Source organism: Martes martes, assembly GCF_963455335.1.
Source record: "Martes martes genome assembly, chromosome: 1".
Classification (NCBI taxonomy): domain Eukaryota; kingdom Metazoa; phylum Chordata; class Mammalia; order Carnivora; family Mustelidae; genus Martes; species Martes martes.
The window spans coordinates 201,657,542-201,680,844 of NC_137888.1; the positions used below are offsets into that span (position 1 = coordinate 201,657,542).

General features: G+C 47.2%; 1 protein-coding gene across 2 annotated transcripts in view; it reads right to left on the reverse strand.

The window, feature by feature from the left end:
• The window catches only part of LARS2 (leucyl-tRNA synthetase 2, mitochondrial), a 153,236-nt gene that overhangs the window by 82,440 nt on the left and 47,493 nt on the right, over positions 1–23,303 (reverse strand). For both annotated transcript variants that reach the window (XM_080805188.1, XM_080805187.1), the window contains 2 exons: positions 19,763–19,852; positions 8,318–8,461 (listed from right to left, as the gene is read on the reverse strand). In XM_080805188.1, the coding sequence (XP_080661314.1) occupies positions 8,318–8,461; positions 19,763–19,852 (234 nt within the window). The remainder of the gene's footprint in view (positions 1–8,317; positions 8,462–19,762; positions 19,853–23,303) is intronic.

Here is a 23,303-nt window from a genome sequence, read left to right on the forward strand (position 1 = left end):
TTTATTTCATTGTCAAAATAACCTAAGAAGCATATTACAATCGACCCTTGAACATCATGGGTTTGGTCCATACAGTACAGCACTGTAAATAAATGTATTTTCTCTTCCCTGTGATTTTCTTTTCCTCCGAACACCTCTTCTCTAGCTGACTTAATTGTAAGACGACGTTATAAAATACATACAATCCACATAATACGTGTTCATCGACTGTTTCTGTTATCAGTTAAGCCTCCAGTCAACAGTAGGCTATGAGGAATTAAATTTCTGGGGACTCAAAAGTTATCTGTGAATTTTCAACTGCATGGGGGGGGTCAGCACCCCTGAACCCCATGTTGTTCAAGGGTCAACGGTATTAATTTCTTTCTTTCATTTTCCCTTTGCAGTCATTCCTTCTATCTTAGAAACAAAACCCCCAAAACAACAAAGAAATGGAAGCTTCTCGTTTGCTGAGTGTGCGTGCTGACCAGAAGCCTGGGGTCCGCTTCAGAAGTGCTTTGGGGAGGCTGTGCGGACACAGCTGTCCTCAGTTCCCAGATGGGAGGGACACACGTGGGTGCAAGGCGCGAGGGCGAAGGGAAAGGAGAGCCCACGGGGAATGGAGCAAATGGAGAGCACACGGATGTGACCAGGCACTGGCACAGGACCTGCGAGAGGCAGACAGGAAGGCTCTGTGTTTAGGGAGAGGAAATCTAAATGCCGGGGTCATCTCAATACCTTCTAGAAACACTGTGGGTTTCAGAATTCCAGAGCCGGGGCCCCTGCCCTACACCAACTCTGCTGAACCTTTCCAGGAAGAGCTCCTACCAAGGGCTGCGCAGAGTCACCCTCATCCCCATCCCAGCAGTGTCACTGTCACCCCCAGCTGTAGCCACGATCTACTCCAGGCAGCGGGAGTCTTGCCTGGGGACCGCCAGGGAGTTGTCAGCCTCAAGGCACCTGCTTTCCTTTTGCCTCTGTGCCCCACCGCCCTGGGGTGGGGCATGCCCACTATCATCCAGAAGGACTTCCAAGCAGCTAGGTGGTGGCTCTCCCTGTAAGAAGGCCAACCATTACCCCAAGGAGTGCAGAGGGGACAGCATGGAAGGTGGGGGGGGGGAGGGGATTGCGTTCACTGTACAGCTTAGGAGCGGAAAGAGCTGGGAGAAGCGGGGAATACAGAGAGGAGAAAGAAGTCAGATTATGTAAGAAGGAGCAGATTTAACAACTAATTAGTTTTGTGAGCCAGGGTGTCAAAAGCAGATCCTGGGGACGAGAGCAGAGTCTGTGCTTTCCAAAAGGAGAGCCAGCTGGGGCCTGGTGGAGAATTCCAGCACGAAGCTCGCACTCAGTGCCCCTGAGCACTGTTCCTGGAGCTCAGGGGCCCGGAGCCTGCAGGGGCTCTGCCACTCCTACCACTCAGGAGCTGAGAACGTATTTTTTACAGGCGGGGATGATGCTGTAATAGCTTTAAAGCCACAGGGAGCAAACCCGCACAGTAGATAAACCCTTGCATCACGGTTAAATGTGGCCCTGGCCAGGGTCCTTGTGCTTTTCATCCCACAGCCTTGCAGAGAAGCGTCAGCTCATCAAATGTGTCTTACCGGTTCCTCTGGGCTCGCAGAAACTTTGCCTCCTTGGCCCACCTCTCACCTGGACCTACACCCACCCCGGGAAGGCCCAGGCTGCACACACAGGGGCAGCCCTCTTCCGGCCCCAAGGGTCTTTCTTGGGGGCAAGGGAGCAGGGATGACTGTGACGATGCAGGCGAGCACTGGCGGGGGCTGGGGGGAGCGCCAGGTCTACCCTGTGCTCCAGGAAGTGAGGAAGCTGCAAAGCGCAGCTGTCAAACCTCACTGACCAGTCCCTTTGCAAAGCTTCCCGAGCAGCACAGGAATGACTTGGTGTCAGAGGGAGGGCAGATCCCGGCATCATCGGTGAGCCAGCTGCTGTTCGGGGTATGACGGCGGCTGTGAGGGGCAGAGCAGAAAGCCCGGCACCAGGCCCAATTTCCAGAAGACAGCCAAATGCTTTCACAAGCAACCCAAGGCCTCAGAACTAGAACCGGGGAGCCTGAGGGTCCCCATTACAGAGGGCAGGGGACCCTCAGGCACCCAGGGGTACGTGTTGGAGACTGGAGCTTGGCACCCTGGCCCGTTTGGGGCTGTCTTTCTGCTCCAGCCTCTAGAGTTCCTGTCGTAAAGCCCAAACCTCTTCCCAGACCTCCTCGCCTCTCCCGCCCAGTGTTTTCACACTCTGGAGGCTCAAACACAACCAATGTGTTCTGGAAAGGCACCTCCACTTCACCCAGAAGCTCCCAGGTGAAACTGGGGGTAGGAGAGGCACAAGGGGGACTCTTCCCTCCCACCCTCCCTGATTTCATGAGGGCTCATCGGTGCCTGGCTGCTTCTGGCCAGCAGAAACTCTCCGTGGGAACACTGGTGAGACAGGAGGTTTCCGGTATATCTGGAAGGCAGTGAAATGTTCCTGCGTCAGAAGTTCTGCGCTTTGCAGCCTTCCTCACTTCCTGGAGCACAGGGCAGACCTGGGGCTCCCCCCAGCCCCCACCAGTGCTTGCCTGCATCGTCGCAGTCATCCCACTGGGCTGCGCCTGCTCAGTCTGGGACCATCCCCCCCACCAGCTTCCTCGCTCCCTGCTAGCACCTGGCCCAAGTCTGGCAGGGAGCTTGGTAACATCTGGGGAAAGAATGAATGGATTCACGCTCCCTGAGACAGGGTACAGACTGCCAGGTACGAGCCCAAGAACTTGGATCTGAATCCCAGGGCTATTACTTACTACCAGTGTGAGCCTCAGTTTCCTTGTCTGTAAAATGGGGCTCCAGGGAAAAAGGCGAGGGTTAAATGAGATGGAGTCTGTAAACGCCAGAGCACTGATCGGCTCAGGGGCAAGCAGGCACGAAATGGGAGCGGGAGACGGACTTTCTTGCTATTCTAGCAGCTACTGGGAAACTCCTGAAAACTGGGACAGCAGACCCACCGATGTGATGCGGCGGCTGGCTAAGCGCCACCAGGCCACAGAGGAGTCTACGGGCACTGCCCGGCGTCTGAGGGCCTGTGGGAGGAAGCCGCAGAAATCGAAACCACAGATCTATTAGAAAAGTTCAAATGGGAAGCCGACTCTATTTGTCTCGCCTTCCAGCTGTCACCCTGCTGGCAGGTACTGAGGCGCTCGCTGCATCAGACCCTGAATCTCTTTTGCTTTGTGTGCGGAGGTCTGCAATCCCTGCTCTTCCCCCTGTTCTCACCTCGCCGTGCTGCCCACCAGATACCTCCCACACATCCCTGCCGAGATGAATTCATGTGCTTCAGATACTCCTACTGCAAGTTTTCTTCACATTTTACAAAGCAAACAGTCCTAGCGAGACTGGTAGGGGGAAGGGGAAGGGGGGAGAAAAATCCAGTAACATCACAGAACAGGCTTTATAATAAAGGATTTCCGCATTTCAGGGTTCCCTGCAATTTTCGCATCGGGCATCATCTTTCTTCATCGGGAAAGTAAGTGACGGAAAGGAGGGCCCTTCCAGAGCCACACCCCCCAGCGGACTGCCAGCCCTGTGTCACAGAGGCAGCCCCCAGAGCAGCAAAACCAAACGCGGACACGAAGATCTAAAGAGGACTGTGGTGGACATAGCCCACTGGCTATCCCCTTCCCTCAAACAGCTTAACAGCTTGGCTGCAGAAGCTAAAAAGCCCAAGCCTGCTTTCCTCGTCTCCCTTGAAGCTGGGGAATAGCCACATGACCTAACTGGGGCCAAGAGAACATCAGTGGAATTTTGGGGGGGATTTGCAGGAAAGTCCTTGCTTTCCAGATAATAAAAGAAACAGGTGCTCACATGGCCCCTTCTGTTTCTTTCTATTGAATGGAAATGTGATGTCTGGAGCTGCAGCAGCCATCTTGCAACCAAGAGGTGACAGGCAGGAAGGAAGGGCTGAGAGAACCACCGAGATGCCAATTCAGAGCCCGATTCTGGTTCAGTCCCAGCAACTTGGGCCTTCTTATGTGGGAAAAGTCCACCCCCATTTGTTTAAGCCACAATTAACTCAGGTTTTCAGCTATTTGCAGCAGAAAGTATTACTAACTGATCCTTCTCTCTATAGCAGGACCTCCTCCCTGATTCAACACTATTTTTATCATACAAGGTTATAAAGTAGATGCCTTATATCATTTGATCTTGGAAGTTTCAACCCCATTTATCCAAGTGCCTATTATTGGCACATCTCTACGCAACAGCCTCACAGCCACTGCATACTCAAAAGGGTCAGGAATATGTCCCTTCTAGGACTCCCTATGGCAATGAGCAGCTTAATCATCCACTTAGTGTCCAAGTCAGGGTCTTCTTAATGACACCATCCCCTACACACTCTCATCCAATAGATCTCAAGTGCTACAAATTTCACCATCTGCATATTTTCCTAACCTGCCCATCTCTCCCCACTCCTCCCACCTAGTCAAAGGTACACACGCCTGGATTACTCCAATAGCCTCTTAACTCGTCTTTGCATCCACACTTGCTCTTTCCACAGTGAATTTATAAAAACACAAATCTGGGGCACTTGGGTGGCTCTGTTGGTTAGGTGACTGCCTTCGGCTCAGGTCATGATCTGAGGGTCCTGGGATCGAGTCCCGCATCAAGCTCTCTGCTCAGCTGGGAGCCTGGTTCTCCCTCTTCCACTCTCCCTGCTTGTGAACTCTCTCTCTCAAATAAATAAATAAATAAATAAATAAATAAATAAATAAAATCTTAAAAAACAAAAACAAAAAACACAAATCTGACTGTGTCATTCCGTCTCTTGGGGTCCTTCCATGGCTTCCCATGGCCCCCATGATAAAGTCCAGATTCCTTAAGACCTAAGAGGCCTTGCCTGATCTGGCCGCCCCTAACCTCCAGCTTCTCCAGCCCTACTGAATCTCTCCTCCTCTAGGCTCTCTGTTTCAATTGTATTGTCATTCTTTCAGCTTCTCAAAATCATCATATACATTTCTTTTTTTTTCTTTTTAAAGATTTTATTTATTCATTTGACAGAGAGAGAGATCACAAGTAGGCAGAGAGGCAGGCAGAGCGAGAGGGGGAAGCAGGCTTTTTGCGGAGCAGAGATCCCGATGCGGGGCTCGATCCCAGGACTCCGGGATCATGACCTGAGCCGAAGGCAGAGGCTCTGACCCACTGAGCCACCCAGAGGCCCCCATCATATACATTTCCATTTTGGGGCCACCACACACGACACCCCCTAGACGAAGGAGCTCCCCTCCAACTTCATGGCCTTCCTCAACCCTTTCTCACACTTTGCAGCCCAAACAGTGATTTTCTATTTCAGATACTATGGTCTTCTGTTCTAGATTTCTAGTTCTTCTTTTTTTTTTTAAATAGTTTCCTTCTCTCTTCTGAGATTCACCATCTGTTCACTCATCATGACCATTTTCTCCTTTAAGTCCCAGACCATTTATAGAACAGATGTCTCTGGCTTTATCTCCTAATTCTAACATCTGGGTCATCTCAGAATCTAGTTCTACTGGGCTCAAGGGCTGCCCCCCTCCCTTATCTTTTCTTGATTACCGGCCACAATTTCTGATTTTTCACAAGTCTAGTACTTCTTTTATTGTATGTGGGGCATGTGCATAAAAACCAGCCATGTAGAGAGTCTGGATGACGTTGTCTCCCTTTAAAAGTGCTACGTTTGGTTCCGAAAGTTCCTTTCAAAACCATCGGGTTTGTTTTTACTTTTTATTAAGCTGAGTATTTTGATTTTGTCTTTGGTCCTAGGGTGTCATCCACACTTCTAACATATGGCCTTTTGGGGGTCTCAACTGTATACTTCTGGCTGGGCCCTAACTCCAAGATCTCTGAGCACTCTGCAATCCTCTGGAATCTGATCTCCTCTCAGTCTCTTTATGATCATGTTCTGATAGGCCTTCTGGAGTCTTGCTTTCGTGTGTGTGCAGCCCTCGGCCGAGGACCTGCAGTGAATGTAGATTTCTGCTCACCCCATCACTGCCACACCACTCTCTCTTCTCTTGATTTTCAGGGCAAACCAAGTGCTGACCTCCAAAGACAGCTTTTTCAATAAATCTGCACAGGAGTTCAGCAGGAACCAGGGGAATCACCATGGTAACTAACAATTTCTGCTGAACAGCTGAAAATTCACAGCTGACAATATAAAGAATAATGTCCCTCAGTTAGGTAATAACATCTCCAACTGGAGGCAGAGGTCAAAAAAGAAAGAAAGAGCTAATGACATGGCCTTTCCCACAATGCCTATTACAGAGTCATCTGGGGGTGACCTGGCTTCCCCCGCAACCAGTAATGCAGTGGACCCCAACTGTCAGCAGATTGGGGCTCCCACTGCCTGGGATGTTACAGAAACAGTGTCTTTAGCTTCCATTTTTCTCAATCAGTCTCTCAATACGACCATGTGCTTCAAGGGAGCAAGGCACTGTGGTAACAAGTTCCAAATCCGTATGCTCTTCTCTGCTACATTCTGAGGAAGTTATCATGGGAAAAGTGCCTCATTGAAGACCTGTCTTTTGAGTGAGAAAACTGGAGGTCATATATCCATATGGCGCTGGTATTGTGAGCTGCTGCGCGGCGGTTCTAATTCAGCCAAGTTTTGTCGTGATCAGTGGTTATTTATAACTTTGTGCTTTCTTGGCATATAAGAAGTACAGTGTTGGATCGGACCCAAAGTCCATTTCCAGCCGACTACCATCTCACCGACAGAGCACCCCAGGGGCCACTACGGCTGGGTTTAACTATCCATACCGTGACTACTGCGGGGGGAGAACTACCGCGGGGGGAGAACTACCCCCGCAGTCACTGGCCTTTCAAGATGTCCTTCCCCTCTCATGTCCTGTTTATGTCCAGTCCTAAGTGAACAACTATGGGGCTCATCAAACTGCCATGGGAAGTGTCCCTGGTTGGCTCCAGCCATGTCCCTCAATTCCATACCCGGAAACTTGGTAAGCCTGGAGGATATTTGGCAGAGAGTGGTTCTGGCATATCCAGAAGGTGTTCTGCTGCTCAGGCTATTGGTGATTTAATAAGCAAACCCCCTCTTTCAACAGTTGGCTTTGCCTTCAATCCCTGAACACGGAGCCAGGAGGTACCTTAAAAACCACTTGGTCCTACCCTCTCCCTTTACTGATGAGAAAACTGAGCCTCCTGACTCATCCCAGTTTACACTATTCATCAGGGACACAAGAATTAAAATCAGAACTTTGGCTCCTGGTTTAGTTCCTTTTCACTCTGGTCTTCCTCCATGGAGACGGATGAACCTGTCACTCCTTCTATTTTATTTTATTTATTTTATTTTTTAAAAGATTTTATTTTTTTATTTATTTGACAGACAGAGATCACAAGTAGGCAGAGACACAGGCAGAGAGAGAGAGGAAGCAGGCTCCCTGCCGAGCAGAGAGCCCGATGCGGGGCTCGATCCCAAGACCCCGAGACCACGACCCGAGCCAAAGGCAGAAGCTTTAACCCACTGAGCCACCCAGGCGCCCCATATTTTATTTTATTTTTTAATAAGATTTTATTTATTTGTTTATTTGAGATAGAGCACGCACACAAGTGGGGGGGCACTGGGAGAGGGAGAAGCAGACTCCCCACTGAGCAAGGAGCCCGATGCGGGGCTCGATCTCAGAACCCTGAGATCATGACCTGAGCTAAAGGCAGAGGCTTAACTGACTGCGCCACCGAGGCGTCCCTCTTCACTCCTTTTAGATGGTCTTCTCTGGACCCTCTGAAATGTCCTACTATCTTGCTGGAGGTTTTACTAGTACTATACAGAGGAAGATATATTTTTCCTTTCTAGCTTTATTGCTGATATAACTGCAAATAAAACTGAATGTTGTTTGGCCTCTATGGCAGCACAATCATTGAGAGTGTAGAAAGGTCAGCAAACAATGTCCAACAATGACCCCCAGGTGCCATTCTTTTTTTTTTTTTTTTAAGATTTTATTTATTTATTTGTCAGAGAGAGTGAGCACAGGCAGACAGAGAGGCAGGCAGAGGCAGAGGGAGAAGCAGGCTCCCTGCTGAGCAGGGAGCCTAATGTGGGACTCGATCCCAGGACCCTGGGATCATGACCTGAGCCGAAGGCAGCCGCTTAACCAACTGAGCCACCCAGGCGTCCCAGTTTCTTGACTTACCTCTAAAATACCCAAACCCATCACCTTCGCCATGAGTGACCCTGAGGCTCACGTGCTCCCAGTCTACACACCCATGGCTCCAAGAGCCCTTTGTAGAGTTTATTCCCAACAGTGAGGCTCTCCAATACCCAGAAGACCTTGGTGTTGCCTCCCAGCAACCGGGCGGACACTCACCTTTGCATAAGCAGTTGTCTTAATAAACCACTGTCGGAGGTATTTCTGCTCCACCTTTGCTCCAGAACGCCATGAACAGCCATGTTCATCCACTTGCTCGTTGGCAAGCACCGTTTGGTCCACCGGGTCCCAGTTAACCAGGGCCTGTTAAAGTTCATAGAACAAAATGATGCCGTCTGGTGAGCGTACGGAGTAGGGTCACCTCGAGGCTCCTTGCATGTGTGCGAGTCAGCAAGAGCAGGATCTCTGCTCTGAGACTTGAGGGCATCTCCGTGGGAGGACCGCTGAGCAAGGAAACCACCAGCACGTTGTTGAACAACAACAACAAAACCAGAATACACGAGCTACCTCCGAGCTTTCACCTTTGAGCAGGATTGGGAGGGAGCCCGTGAGCACATGCCTAATTAAGCTTGGTATCTTCTGGTGTGAGAGGATGAACCTGCAGGATTGGGGATTTTAGTAAACAGAGGAAAAGAAAAAAAAAAACGGTACCTGGAACTTAGCAGAATCAGGTTATTTTAGGGAAAACAAATATATTTATTTAAATATAAATCGCTAACGTGTATTGAGTGATGACCACACACCAGATGCTGTGCTAAGGTTGGCCCTTCTGAAGAGGTAAGAATATTATATATTATTGCTATTACTTGTAGCAAGAATTACTATCAGACTTACTCCTGGGGCCAGAGAGCCTTGTGGTGTTAGCAAAAGACTTGCCCCTCATGTAGCACGCTACCCGTGCTTGTGAGTTCATCGGCCAGACAGTGGAGGTAAGAGTATTACTACCCCAAGGTTACAGACGGGGAAGTTGAGGAATAGAGAGATTAGACAACTTGTCTAAGGTCGCACAGTCAGGAAGTGAGAGGATAGGCAGGAACTCAGGTCTCTCGAAACTATAAAAATTTTTGCCATTTGTAAAAACTGCTGTTTCTGTTTTGTTTTTTAAGATTGACTGATTGATTTGAGAGAGAGAGAGAGAGTGCATGAGTGTGGGGGTGGGGAGGCAGAGGATTCTGCAGAGGCAGGATCCCAAGCAGACTCCCAGTTGAGCGTGGAGCCCGATGCGGAGCTCGATCTCACCACCCCAAGATCATGACCTGAGCCAAAATCAAGAGTCAGAAGCTTAATTGACTGAGCCAACCAGGAGCCCCTAAAAACTCCTTTTAAATTAAGGTAGAACATACAGAGAGTAACGTGGATCAATCAGAAGTGTACAACCGAACGAGTTTTTATCATCGCTCATCATCAAGATATGGAACATTCCCAGCATCCCAGAAAATTCTGTTGTGACTTCTCCCAAATCAGTATCTGCCCCCGAAAGACAGCAATATTCTGAAATCTATCCCCATGGACGCGTCCGACTGACTGAACCATAATGGTCTTAACCATCATGAAGCTTCTGTGCAGAATTCTCATTCGTTTCTGTCGTCACTGAAAAAGGTAGCTTTGCTGTTGATGTTCATTCTTCTATGACATTAAGGTAAAACTTAGAACAAAGGTGTCAATGAATACAAATGAATACAATGAATGCAAAGAATATTCTAACTTGATATTCACTATTTCTAAAAGAATTTTTTAAATAAGGGGCACCTGGGTGGCTCAGTCGGTTGAGTGGCCGAATCTTTATTTCAGCTCACGTCCTTATCTTGGGGTCATGGGATCAAGCCCCAGGTTGGGCTCTGTGCTCAGCGGGGAGTCTGCTTGAAGATTCTCTCTCTCCCTCTGCCCCTCCCCCTATTTGCCCCTCCAAATCCTCTTTCCACCCCGGTCTGCACCACAGGAAGCTGATCTCTACGCCTGCGCTAACCGGGCCACCTGCCCTACTCCTGCACTCAACGGTGAGAGGCACCTTGGCATCCTCCCAGCCGGGTGGGGTCTGGTGGTCCCAAAGGCAACGCAGCCTCTATCACACAGGCCTCTGCTTCCGCTTCTCCCAGTTCCAACAATGGTGCCTTCAGACTGGGCTGGCAAAGGCCTCCCTCTGTCGCCAGCACCAGGTGCCTGACCACTGCTTGTGGGTTTCCCTAAACTCTGTACAGAATCAGTCTTTGCATCACATTTTCTTCAGTAACTGCTTTCGGGTGTGTTCTTTATTTCCTGCCGAGACCATGACTGATCTAGAGACACATCTAAAAATTAGGAGTGGAAGACAGACTAACCCATCTGTGGGTTGTGTTTTTACAACTAAAACCTAGTATAGCCACTGAAAAACGGAAGCCTGCAAAACACAGAGGCGGGGCGGGGGCTGGGCGAGGTCTGCACCGAATGATCTTCTCCCTCTTGTTCCACAGTCCCTGAAAACCTTGAATCCATAAATATAGAGAGACAAAATCTAAGACAAATGTATCCTAGATGTGGGGCACCCAGGTGCCTCGGTGGGTTGGGCAGCTGCCTTCAGCTCGGGTCATGATCCCAGGGTCTTGGGATTGAGTCCCACATGGGACTCCTTGCTCATCAGGGAGCCTGCTTCTCCCTCTCCCTCTGCCTGTGCTCCCTCTGCTTGAGCTCACTCTCTTTCTCTAGCTCTAATCTCTCTCCAAATCTAAAAACTTCGGGTTAATAAACTAAGGATGACTCACTTCTCTACTATCATTGCCTGGATTAGGGGTTACAGGGAGGGGTACCACTTCAAATGAAAAGATAAGGGGGACTACGTGGCTCAGTTGGTTGACTCTTGGTTTCGGCTCAAGTCATGATCTCAGGATAGGGCTTCGTACTCAGCGGGGAGTCTGCGTAAGAACTCCCTCTCTCCCTCTGCCCCTCCCCCACTCATTATTTTCCCCTCTCTCTTAAATAGATAAATCTTTTAAAAAAATAAAATAGGGGCGCCTGGGTTAAGTGGGTTAAGCCTCTGCCTTCGGCTCAGGTCATGGTCTCAGGGTCCTGGGATCAAGCCCTGCATTGGACTCGCTGCTCAGCAGGGAGCCCGCTTCCCCTCTCTCACTGCCTGCTTGTGATCCCTCTCTCTCTGTGTCAAATAAATAAATAAAATCTTTAAAAAAAAGAGAGAGAAAGAAAAAAATAAAATAAAAGAGAAAATGAAAAGGCCAAGTATTATTTAGGAACACTGACAGGTCTTTCAAGAGCACCCACCCCCCCAAAAAAGATGTACAACTAAAACTGTATAAAATAGAGGAGAAAGAAAGAAAGGAAGAAAGGAAGAAAGAAAGACAGACGGACGACAGACAGACCTTTGAGGATATGTGAGAAACAAACAGCACTGCAGATGACAAAAACAACAAATAGGACTTTATTTTCTTATCAACATTTCCGGCACAACCTGGCGTCTCGCAGGCTCCAGGTTACAAAATACAATGAGGGAGCTGTGCTCCAAAGAGGTTTATACGTTATAATAAAACCCTGGCACTGAACGAAAGACAAATAAAAGCAAAACACAAAACCAATTTTGCTCCACCCCCCCCCCCCCGCACCGAAAGTCTTGGTGGGGGAGAGAAGAAGACCAAAGGAAATAGCATCTCAAATCAAAGATGCATCAGCTGGGAGAAACCACTGGCTTTTCTTCCCAGGACCACAATCCAGCCCATCCCCAGACCTGCTGGGTTCAGGTGCAGCCTCTCCTCAGGGGGTTAATCCAGGGGGTGTGCCAAATACAGGGCCACTGGGGGCCTGGGTATGTAGCATGTGCAGCCTCGTGAGGCCCCCAGGACCTGCTTCCCAAATCCCTTTTCTCAGGTCTCCATTCTTATGAAAGTCTCTACCATGCAACCAGGGTCTTGGATTTTTACGTCTTGAACACTGACTTTGACAGACACCCTGATTCCTATTCAAGTGCAGTCTTGCTACATTTAATATCATTTCTGGACAACGTCACTGACTACGGTCATGTCTTTTCCTTTCCTGGTTGACCTTTGTTTGCCAACACCTACTAAAGCCACCTCCGTGCTCCCTTACAGTAAACTAGACTTATTGGTAAAACACAGCCTGTGTCAGTATTTCGAAACCAGCCTTAAATCACTGATTAAATCAATCCATGAAACCATGAAAACACCTGCAAATACACTGAACTCTGTGAGATTGTGCCCACTGCTTCCCTCACGTAAGTTATCTGGCAACATCACAGAAGGAGCCGTTCCAAATAAGAGAATTTCCCCAGTGGATCAAGGGTTAAACACCAGCATCTGTATTTTTTGTTTGTTTGAGTGATTTGTGGGGCACTTTCAGAAAGCCTTTTAGAAATGCGCCCCGTGACACACTCATAAACCTCAATCAGCCGTGGCCACAGGGGGGTGTCCCATCATTTCTGCCCCCCCGCCCCGGCTTCCCTTCTTGGCCTGTAGGTTCTCAGAGGTGTGGGCGACTACGGGCACCCCTGGGGATTCTCAGGGTGTTTTCCTCTCCAATTCTCATTTATCAATTCTCTCTGTGACACAGCAGCTGTGTGGCACTGACTGGCCCAGTGAGCCTCCTGTTCCAGACCTCCTGCTTCATCTCAGCCTTCCCTTTCACGTGGGTTCTCCTTCCCCTTCCCTCCCTGGGCCCCATCCTTCACCTAGGGCGCCGGTCCCTTCTAGATCACACCTTCCATTGCCATGCTTTCGTCTCCTGGCCAACGCCTCCCTCCTCAGGCCTCGGGCTACTCTCTTGCTGCTATCTCCTCAGGCTCTCCTATACTTTCCTGAGTATTCTGTGAGGCAGCTGCGGGTTCCAGAAGGATGCTTTAGGGTACTGATTTTCTCAAGGTCTACTAGCTATTTTCCCGAAAAAACCACGCCTCATTAAGGAACGCCACATAGGCCTTATTAAAAAATCAAACTCTCAAAATCCATCTTGCTCCCTTCCATCCTGGATGGGCCCGAGTTTGGACTGAGTCCGGAGGGGAGGGTTTCCAAGGCGACCGGTTATTTACTGCGACTGCCTTCCGTCGCCACCAGGGGGCAGAGCGGGAGAGGCTGCCCGTGTGCGCACCCTGTGTGGTCCCCGCCTGCTCCCTGCTCCCGGATGCCGCAAACCTGGCTCACTAGGGTGAGCCCATTAGCTCCGTCCCTAGCTGCCTCTGAAAATCCTGCAGGATCCCAAAGGCAAACTCACAGATTGGGTGGCTTCCATAATTCCCAATGCTCAAGCATAACACGGCACCCTCCCCATGAACTACCTCTCCGTCATTTTTTTTTTAAACCAGAGCGGTGAAATTAACCTTCTGCCAAGTGTACGTCTTTAGTCATAGTTTTGGCTGAAAATATTTTTGTTTCGTGAGAGCAAGAAGAGATGCCGTTTGCAAAGGAAACGAGCATTTTGATGGACGGCGCTAGTCACGGACAAAAGACTTCCACACTCCAGCTATGTTTGGTAATGCTTTGCTAAAATACTCTCCCCAAATGTAAGTTCATTTAGACAGCTTATGCCAGAACTGAATTTAAGGGTTAAGGCTATCTCCTATTTCAAAAAAAGTTATGACAATGCTGTTAGAGGGAAGGCATTATTAATAGGTGGGTTATTTTTGGCTTAAATTGCTTCGCAGAGAATGTTACCTGCAGTCTTTCTAGAGTCAGTTAACTTCCTGATGTTAATTTCAAAAGTTTGTATTTCGCAATAAACCGTGTGAGCGGAATACCAACTGACATCGATTCGTTTTATGTTTTAAAGCCAATCTGGAAATAGCTACCCAATAAAAAGAAGACCTACATGAAATATAATACCTTGCATGGGGCTAACGCGGATCGCCAAACATACCAAGTGTGCATTTCTGCCTTCTATTTGGGATTTCTTTCTTTCTTTCCTTCTTTTTTTTTTTTTTTAAGATTTTATTTATTTGACAGGTGGAGATCAGAAGTAGGCAGAGAAGCAGGCAGAGAGAGAGGAGGAAGCAGTCTCCCTGCTGAGCAGAGAGCCCGATGCGGGGCTCGATCCCAGGAGCCTGGGACCATGACCTGAGCCGAAAGCAGAGGCTTTAACCCACTGAGCCACCCACGCGCCCCTGGGATTTTTTTCTTAAGATCACGGCTGGGCGGACTCCAAAAAAATTAATACACCAAACACCTTTCAGGCAACAACTAGCAACAAAACCACTACCTTTCTAAATCAAATCCCGAGAATAAGCTACCTTATTCTTTCCCAATACCTGGCTGTGGATGGGGTGCCTTAGAATTAGCCAGAAAGCTTTAGGAGTTTTTTTCCAATTTCAACAAACCACGACTCCAGGTAACTCCACGGGCATGCTCAGGTAGGCATTTATTGAGCACCAACTGTGTGCCAGGTACTCCAGGTTCTTCAAAAGCACCGATCTGGTTAATCCTCAGGGAATCAGGGAGAAGAGGCTCATGGCAGGCAGAACAATCACACCCCAAAGATGTCCACATCCCGGTCCCTGAAACTGGTGAATATGTTACCTACACGGCTAAAGGGTCTTGGACGATATGACCAAATGAAGGCTCTCAAGATTGGAGAGATCAGCCTGGATTATCCAGGTGGGCCCAAAGTCACATCAAAGACTCTTCGAAGAGAAAGGGGGAGGCAGGGGAGTCAGAAGGAGATGGGATGGTGGCAGCACAGGGCAGAGGGACTGCAAGATTCTAGGCTCTGGCTTTGAAGATTGAGGGTGGGAGAGGGAAGTGGGGTCAAAAGTCAAGGAAAGCAGGCAGTTTCCAGAAGCCAGTAAAGGCAAGCAATCCCATTCTCCTCTAGAGTCTCCAGAAGGAGGGCAGCCCTACTGGCATCTTTTCATCCCAGGGAGACCCATTTCATGGACTTCTGACCTCCGGAACTGTAAGACGATCAACTTGTGTTGTTTTCAGAAGCCTCCCGTTTGTGGTCATTTGTTACAGCAGCAACAACAGGAAATGAATACAAGTTGTTCCTAAGAGAGAAGCTGTCAGTGGAGGAAACTGAATTGTGTTCCTCAAGGGCATGCAGTTGGTGGGGGGGGGTGGCGCGAGGTGAGGAGGAGAGAGACCTCTGGAGCCAGCAGGAGGCTGTGTCCATGCCATGAGACCCTCCCCCAGAATCCCTTCAGTCTTTAAAAAAGTTACTTAGCTCCTAAGATGCCGCGTGTGATTGGCTTTGGATCCAACCCAAGAGTGACAAGGTTCAGTTTCCTATCTGGGTTTGACGTGCTGTGAGAGGTACCGGGAACAAACCCAAGGGCAGAGACAGAGAAGCAAGTGTCCTATGTATAGGAATACTACCATAAATCTTCAATGTATTCAAAAATTGTTTCAATTGAAATGTTTCAATTGAAACGTTTCAATTGAAACAGAAAATAAATAGCTGCAAAGAATAAAATCCAGTGAAGGAATATTACACAGCACATGCAAGGGCTCTGTGCCAGAAATGCTTATGCTGTTAAGTCAACGTGTCCCATCATTTCAACATCCCATGCATATAAAATTTTAATTTTTTTTGAAGATTTTATTGATTTATTTATTTGTCAGAGAGAGCGAGCGAGCAAAGAGCACAAGCAGGGGGAGGAGCAGGCAGAGGGAGAGGTAGAAGCATAGAAAATAAACCACACCACTGCGGCGAGGGAACATTGGATAACCCAAGACACCTGCTTACACTGTTCCACCAACCGTTTACCCTTCCCTGCGGTTTACCTGCAGGGCGCCCTCTGCTTTCATGTCTCACTTGGATCTGGGAAACATAATGTAGCTCCTGCTATCTCCCTCCCTCTGCCTGGACCCATGGGTGATGCCGGTGTGGAAGCCCCTTCTGGATATGATTACTGGAGCCAGGGCTGCTCTTCTGGAAATGAGCCTGTCAGGCACCAAAATCTGTTGATAATTTTCCACTCATTCCCTTCCTACCCTTTTCCTTCAAACTGCTGAATAATGCTTTTAAGAAAAATTAGATCTCAGAAATAGACAAAAGGGACCAGGAAGTAGTGTCCTTTCCACGTAGGCTGGGGTGGTCTAGCGGGCCCATATCCCCCAGGGATGATCTGATTTTCTAGAGGCTGGTACCTTGGTTTGACTTCTTATTTACTATGATTTAAGTTGTTTTACAATCCGGCCCGGGTGCAAGGGGAGAGGTTAACTTACAGAAAACTCATCCCAGCGCAAATGGTCTCTGTCTGAGAATAAGGCCAATGGCTCCCATCCAGTGAAAACGCACTGATTTATTTCATAGCGAAGACCGTTCCCAAAGTTAGCCTTACTGCCTTGTAGGACATTAGGTGGCTTGGATTCTATTAGCAGGTTCGTTTCCGTGTTCCTCTGACTCTATAAATCTCCATTCTCGAAATCTCAATTTGAGCCAGTCTTAACATATGACTGGTTTCCCCACTAACGATAAGTTGGATAAAACCTCTGATGCATGCTCATTTTGTATCTGGGCGGGAACCAGGTCTGTAACTTTTGGAAACTATGCTTTAACAATACAAAAAGGTCTACTGCGGGCAGGAACTCCGGACAGATGTTCTGGTCTCTCACCACTGCCCACCTGAGGGGGCTCTGGGCCCAGGAAAGGCTATGGAGTTTTAAGAAATTAAACTGACCCAGGGAGGTCTACAGGAGTGGGACATCAGTATGCTCCAGTTCCATAAAATTCTCAGTTAATTCACCCCAAATGCTAGTGGGGACTTGGGTCTTCCTCCGAAAAAATAAAATCAACTCAACAGCAATGTATTTTAAATAACCCACATATTAATACTCTTAATTTAAAGACGGGAACAGGCCACAGGGGTAGGTGTTGATTACTTTGTACAGTGGTTCTCAAAGTGTGACCTCTGGGGTTCCCTGAGGCCCTTTCAAGGGGCCTGCAGGTCAAAACTCTTCATGACAATAATAAGACGTTGTTGGCCTTTTTCCTTGTGTTCACATCTGCACCGAGGGTGCAAAAGTGATGGTGGGTGAGACCGTCAGCTCTCATCATGAAGCAAGGCGATGGCACAGGACCCTACGAGGGGACACTGGATTCTTGACCACTGTGCACTCCCGGGAGAAAGGGCGGAAAAAAAAGTCAACTTCACGGATAATGTGCTTGACGAGGCAATAAAATGTGTTTGTGTGCTTACATCTTAACACTTGAGCACACATCCTCGTCGTATTTTCTGTGATGAAATGGGACATAGGCCTACGTGTTGCCACACTGGGACAGCTGTCTCTGAGAAAGCACACATGGGACTATTTGAGTGGTGAGCGGATTGGCCAGTTTTTTCATTTTTAGTTTGTTCATGTAACTATGATTTTATGTGAAAGAATGACTGATGATCGACTATGGTGATTGAGACTCAGGAACGTGGCAAACACGTTCGCAGAAATAAACGAGGTGAGCCCGCTGCTCCGAGGGAAACGACTAATGGTTTCTGTTGCCAGTGATGAAATCTGAACTTTGAAGTGAAAAAAAAAATCAGAATTTAAAAAAACTTGCATCCGCCCACCATGAACTTCACAGCTTCCCACCACTTAAAAACTCTTCTGATGGTATTCTGAGATGAAATATGGCAACATTTGGAAGATCTGCATAACTCACTAGACGGGGATTTTCCAAGGGACCGATGCACGATGTTACAAGATGAGGCATGGGTAAAAAAAAAAAAAAAAAAATCCATTCAAAGTGCAAGACAGACCAATGCATTTCAATGTAGCAGAGTATGAAAGTTCATTGATGTTTCAGATTTACTACCACAACTAACTTTGAAAAACCACCACTTGCTGAGTTTTGGTGTAATATCAAAAAAGAACATTCATGATCTGGAATGGTTATTAAAATATGCCCCCATTTGGAGCAGCTTCTGCCTGTCCTCCTGGTGTTTTCCACTGTAACTTTAGTAAATCACACTTTGATTTTGGCATATTACCTTTAGACAGTTTTACTAACCTTCTGCCATGGAACAGGAAATATTCAGCCTGATCATATAGCCTTCCTTCCACCCCTGACCCCTCTTCTAGTTTTTGGGGTCTTTCTTACCTTGAGCTTTAATAGCTACCTTTTTAACTATTAAACCAAAACAGATGTACCCCTCTAGCTCTTCATCTCTGCCGTGTTGTTATGAAAGGTAAAGGGATCGCCTCACACTTGCTTCTCCTTTTCTTCCCCAATTTCACCCTCTAATTTTGGTCAGCCGTATGATTTTTGTGTTGTCAAGGTTTACGACATTTTGGTTTTATTGTGAAATTCAAATCAAGCCTTCTGCATTTGTCTCCACAGTGAATATAATTTTCTTTTAAAGATTTTGTTTATTTATTTGAGAGAGAGAAAGAGAATGAGCAGGGGGCGGGGAGGGATAGAGGGAGAAGCAGACTCCCCGCCGAGCAGGGAGCCTAATTCGGGGCTTGATCCCAGGACCCTGGGATCGACTCAGGTCCTGAGCTCAACCTACTGAGGCAACCGAATGAGTGACCTGGACACCCGATTCTAAACATTTTTCAACTTAAAACACAATGACTATGTAAGTCTGTTCATGGCAAGACCAAGCCGTGTGATATCACCACGGAAAAGCAAATATAATTCTTTAAATCCCACTGGTCAAAGGAGAATGTCTTCAACATAAAGGTGCAATGGATTTTCTACTTGTTACTTCTGAATTTTCTAGACCAGTGCTGCTGGCAGGTCACTGTTCTGTTACGATGGAAATGTTCCATATCTGCACTGTCCAATGCTAGCTTACTAGCACATGAACGGGGCTGGTGTGACTGAGGACCAGAGTTATTCAAATTACTTCAACTGAATTACTTTAAATTTAAATATCAACAACCGCACACTGCTCGTGGCTATTACAACTGACAGTGCAGCCCCCGGCCACACTATGACACTCCTTCCCTCCTCCCTCCCCACCTAAGGCTTATTTACCATTACTGAGTCCCTGCCAAAACAGGCACGTCCATTTCTTGGGAGACCACTACATGTAGGGACTACAATAGCTGTTCTTTCTTTTTTTTAAAGAAGATTTTATTTATTTATTTGAGAGAGAGTGAGAGCAAGAGAGATCACAGTGGCAGAAGGGGAAGGAGACACCCCGCTGAGCAGAGAGCCCAATGGTGGGCTCGATCCCAGGACCCTGAGATCATGACCTGAGCCCAAGGCAGATGCCTAACCGACTGAGCCACCCAGGTTCCGCTGTGAGAGCCATTCTTTCAATAGCATCTCAAATCTTCCGCCAGGCCATGCAAGGGAGATGGTACCACCCATTTAGTAGATGAGAAAACACAATTCCTGGAGTTAAGTTACTCAGGCTGCGCACAGCTGAGAGAAATGGCTGACCGGGGCTTAGAGAAACTTCCTCTCTTCCTCTGCTCCCTCCCTGATGTCAGGATGGGCACACTTGGTGGTGGAATTCAAGGGTGACAGAAGCCCTGGGACTGTCCTGGAGGCACCAAACTCAGCCAGGCAGTAGTTACTTTCTGGGTCTGCCATGACTGAATTCATGAACTTGAGGTAGGGTTCATTTCTACTGCTTCTGTGCAGGTTTTGTAGCTTGGTTAACCATGACGTGCTCTAATAAGACTGAGATTTTAAAAAAATTGTACAGTGCAGGTAACTTTAACTTACCTCCTTCTGATAGGCCAGCCCAGCTTCATAGAGCTTAATAAAGAGGTACTGAGTCCATTTGTAGTAATCTGGTAAACATGTAGTTATTTCCTGCCAAAGAAGGGGGGAAAAATTACTCATAGGCCATTGTAAACATTCCCCCTCACCCCACCACCAACGTATGCACGGGCCTTGTGATTCAATTTTAAAAAGCAATCACACTACAAAAATATTTACCAACCTCTATTGGTAATTCGTAAAGTGAGGGAAGAAGCAATTCATTCTGGGAAGAAAGCTATTACTGAAATGCCACCCTACCTTTCCCACGGTCAGTTTAATGATCAGAAACTCATCGTCTTCTGCACACCTCTCCCCAGGGCCATGCCAGTAACAGGTGAATGACACTGTATGAAACTGGGCATTATCATTTTTGTCACCATGTATTTTGGGGATCATGATGTTAATTCACAAATGTAGTTCATTTTGAAAGCAATCACAAAACTCAAGAGGAGTACTTGCCCGTTTCCGCAGGACACTCATTTGAAAACAAATCTCGTGTTTCTACATGTCACTGGGCCCTGGAAGCTCTTTTAGACTTATCTAAATTCCATTTATTCCATTAGGTGAATCAGGCTGTTGCCTGGTTAGGAAGACCCATTAAAATCATTATTAAAATTTAAACTTAGCGGAAAATCACCTGGCTTGCATTTCCAAGCCTAAATCTAAGGTTCCAAAAATACGTTTTCTGTTCTGAAAACAATTTACTATAGAATCTTTAAAAACAAGATACTGATGAACCAATCTCTAAGTTGATAAAGTCAAGTAAGCATAAAACCTATACACTGTCACACTGTTTCTTCTCGAGTGGTCCTTAACTTCGAAAAAACAGCTAACATAGAAATGATCCTAGGGCAGGGACCATTCTAAATGGTTCCATGTGGAAAAGACTATGGATATAAGGCGCACGTCTATCAAAAGTGCAAACAACCCAGTCTTTCTTCAGATGAATGAATGAAGAGAGAGTTGAAACCCTGGACGGGAGGGCAAGTGGGACAGGAACCGGGCAAGGTGTCAGATAAACTGGGGCCCCCAATGGGCTATTTTTCTTATGTAAGATTCTTGGGTCCTTTTACGCGCTATTTGTAAAAACAGCAGAGCAAACGCCAAGAAAACAAGGAATTCAACTTTGCTCTCTGGCTCCACTCCTTCTGTCGCAAGGCAGGTAGTGAAAAACCCGCCAGTCTAACAGCTTGGCTCCCATGGGAGCTGTCCCCCAGCGGGCCGGCCCCACGCAATGCCAGAGCTGAGAGGCCCATGACACAGCTTCCGAGGTCCCAGGATCCCAGGTCTGCAGGGGGGTCATGCACCAAGCACTTTGCCAACTCAAGAACGGGACCAGCACACAATGGGTGGGTTTATTTCCCCAAACCTCCAAGTTCACCTTTTTTTTTTTTTTTGAAGATTTTATTTATTTGACAGAGAGAGAGAGAGAAAGAGAGAGAGACAGCAAGAGAGAGAACACAAGCAGGGGGAGTGGGAGAGGGAGAAGCAGACGCCCCATGGAGCAGGGAGCCTGATGTGGGACATGATCATGATCTGAGCCGAAGGCAGAAGCTTGACTGAGCCACTGAGGCACCCCCAAGATCACCTTCTGAGATGCCCTTATCTCTTCTCTACCAGCTACCTGCCCACCCCCAGCCCTTGCAGGATGCCACAGAACTCATTTTCCGCAGTTTTCCAGAGAGGCGAATTAAGAACTCCCATTTTCTAGCAAAACCCAGGGCAGGAGCTATCCTCTGTATGTTTCATTTTGCTCAGGTTGAGAAGCCCTTGAAATCTAAATGGATATAAATATGCTTGCATGTTGTTATATGTTAACTAATTAAATTTTTAAGTAAAAAAAAAAAAAGAATGCTTGCCTGTTGAATCAAATTGGTATCCCTCACATAGGTTTCACAAATTAAATTCAAACAACATCGGTTCACAATATGAAAACTGGGGCAGTGGTGTGTGAGGGGTGGGTAAGGGGAATTGGGTAAAAATATTCCCAGACCTTGTTATTGTGAATGTCGTTTAAAATTCTCATCTGTTATAAGTTTAAGGAAACACGTGAAGCAAATATGACCAAAATCATGACAACTGTTACATAGAGGGGAGGGGAATTCTCTGTTCTCTATTTTTCTATATATCTAGTTATAATTAATATAATGTATAATATGTTGTATATTATATATTTTATTTATATATCTTATAATTATAAAATATGTACTAAATATATAACATTTAATTATATATTTACTTATATAATTGTTATATATTATATATTACTATAATATATAATGTTATATATACTACATACCTAATATAATATATTAGAATACGTATATTCTCTAGGTATGTACGTGTATCTGTTCTCAGCCCTTGAATCTGCCTCTCTATTGAAAGAAAAATTAAACCGCAATGGAACAGTATTATTATCTCCATCTTGGTTTATGGTTTTGAAAACCACTTTAACCTAAAATAGGAAAGAAAAAAAAGATAGATCCAGTCAGGAAAAAAAGAAAAAGGAAAAGATCGTTACCCAACCAAGCATTAGCCTACTTTCAGTCAGATGTATAATGCAAAGTGCCTTCTCCTCGGAAGCGAGGGGAGGTGAGGGGAGGTGAGGGATGGAGGACTGTGGGCCCCCATCTTGCACTCTGGCCTCAAACGTGGCTCTGACCCACTTTATTTACATGGGGTTTCTGCATGTATTGTTTGAAGAAAAAGTAATGTCAGCTGCTAAAAGAGCACAGTTTGAAAACCACTGCCCTGAGCACCATTATCCACTCCCGATGGTTTGATTTCAATGTCTGTTCATTCACCTGCCTGCAGACTGCCGTGGCCTGCCCAGAGGAGGGGGGTGGGAGGGGGAAAGCGGGAGGGAGAAGACGGGAGGGGATAGGGGATGGGAGCAAGGGATGCCCTGAGGACAGAACGTGGCCCCCTGCCCATCTCATCCTATCTGCGGCACACAGGGCCCAGCCAGCACCCTTAGTCCCACTCACTGCACCCATTAAGAGATGCCAGAGCAGACACTCACCAGGCTCCCCAGGGGCCAGTCCCACAAGAACCACAAACGTGGTCCCAGATTGACACTGCTCAGAAATGCATTCCCTGAAAAGGTCATAGAATCCTCCTGGAACCTCTCTTGATTTGCTAACTTTGAAAAACTCCCCCAAACCAAAAGAGCTATTTCTGGTCTTCTAATGCCTCATCTCAGTACAAACCAGCAAAGATATCTTTCTGGAATTAAACCGCTTAAAAGTTGTAACTTTCATCAAGTGACTAGAAATTCCGTGTCTGGGGAACTATTTACTCAAAATCCAGACCTGCGGACAAAGGTCTTCAGTGGTGGTGGGGGGAGGGGGTTGGCCGCACAAATATGTTATTGGCTCTTCTTCCCTCCTTTCCCTAGGAAAAGGGTTCTCAACACGCAGAACGTCCTCTCCCCTGGCACATCTGTAATGCCAGAGACATCTGTCACTACACAGTGGTGGGGCTACCCTGCAGTGCACAGGAC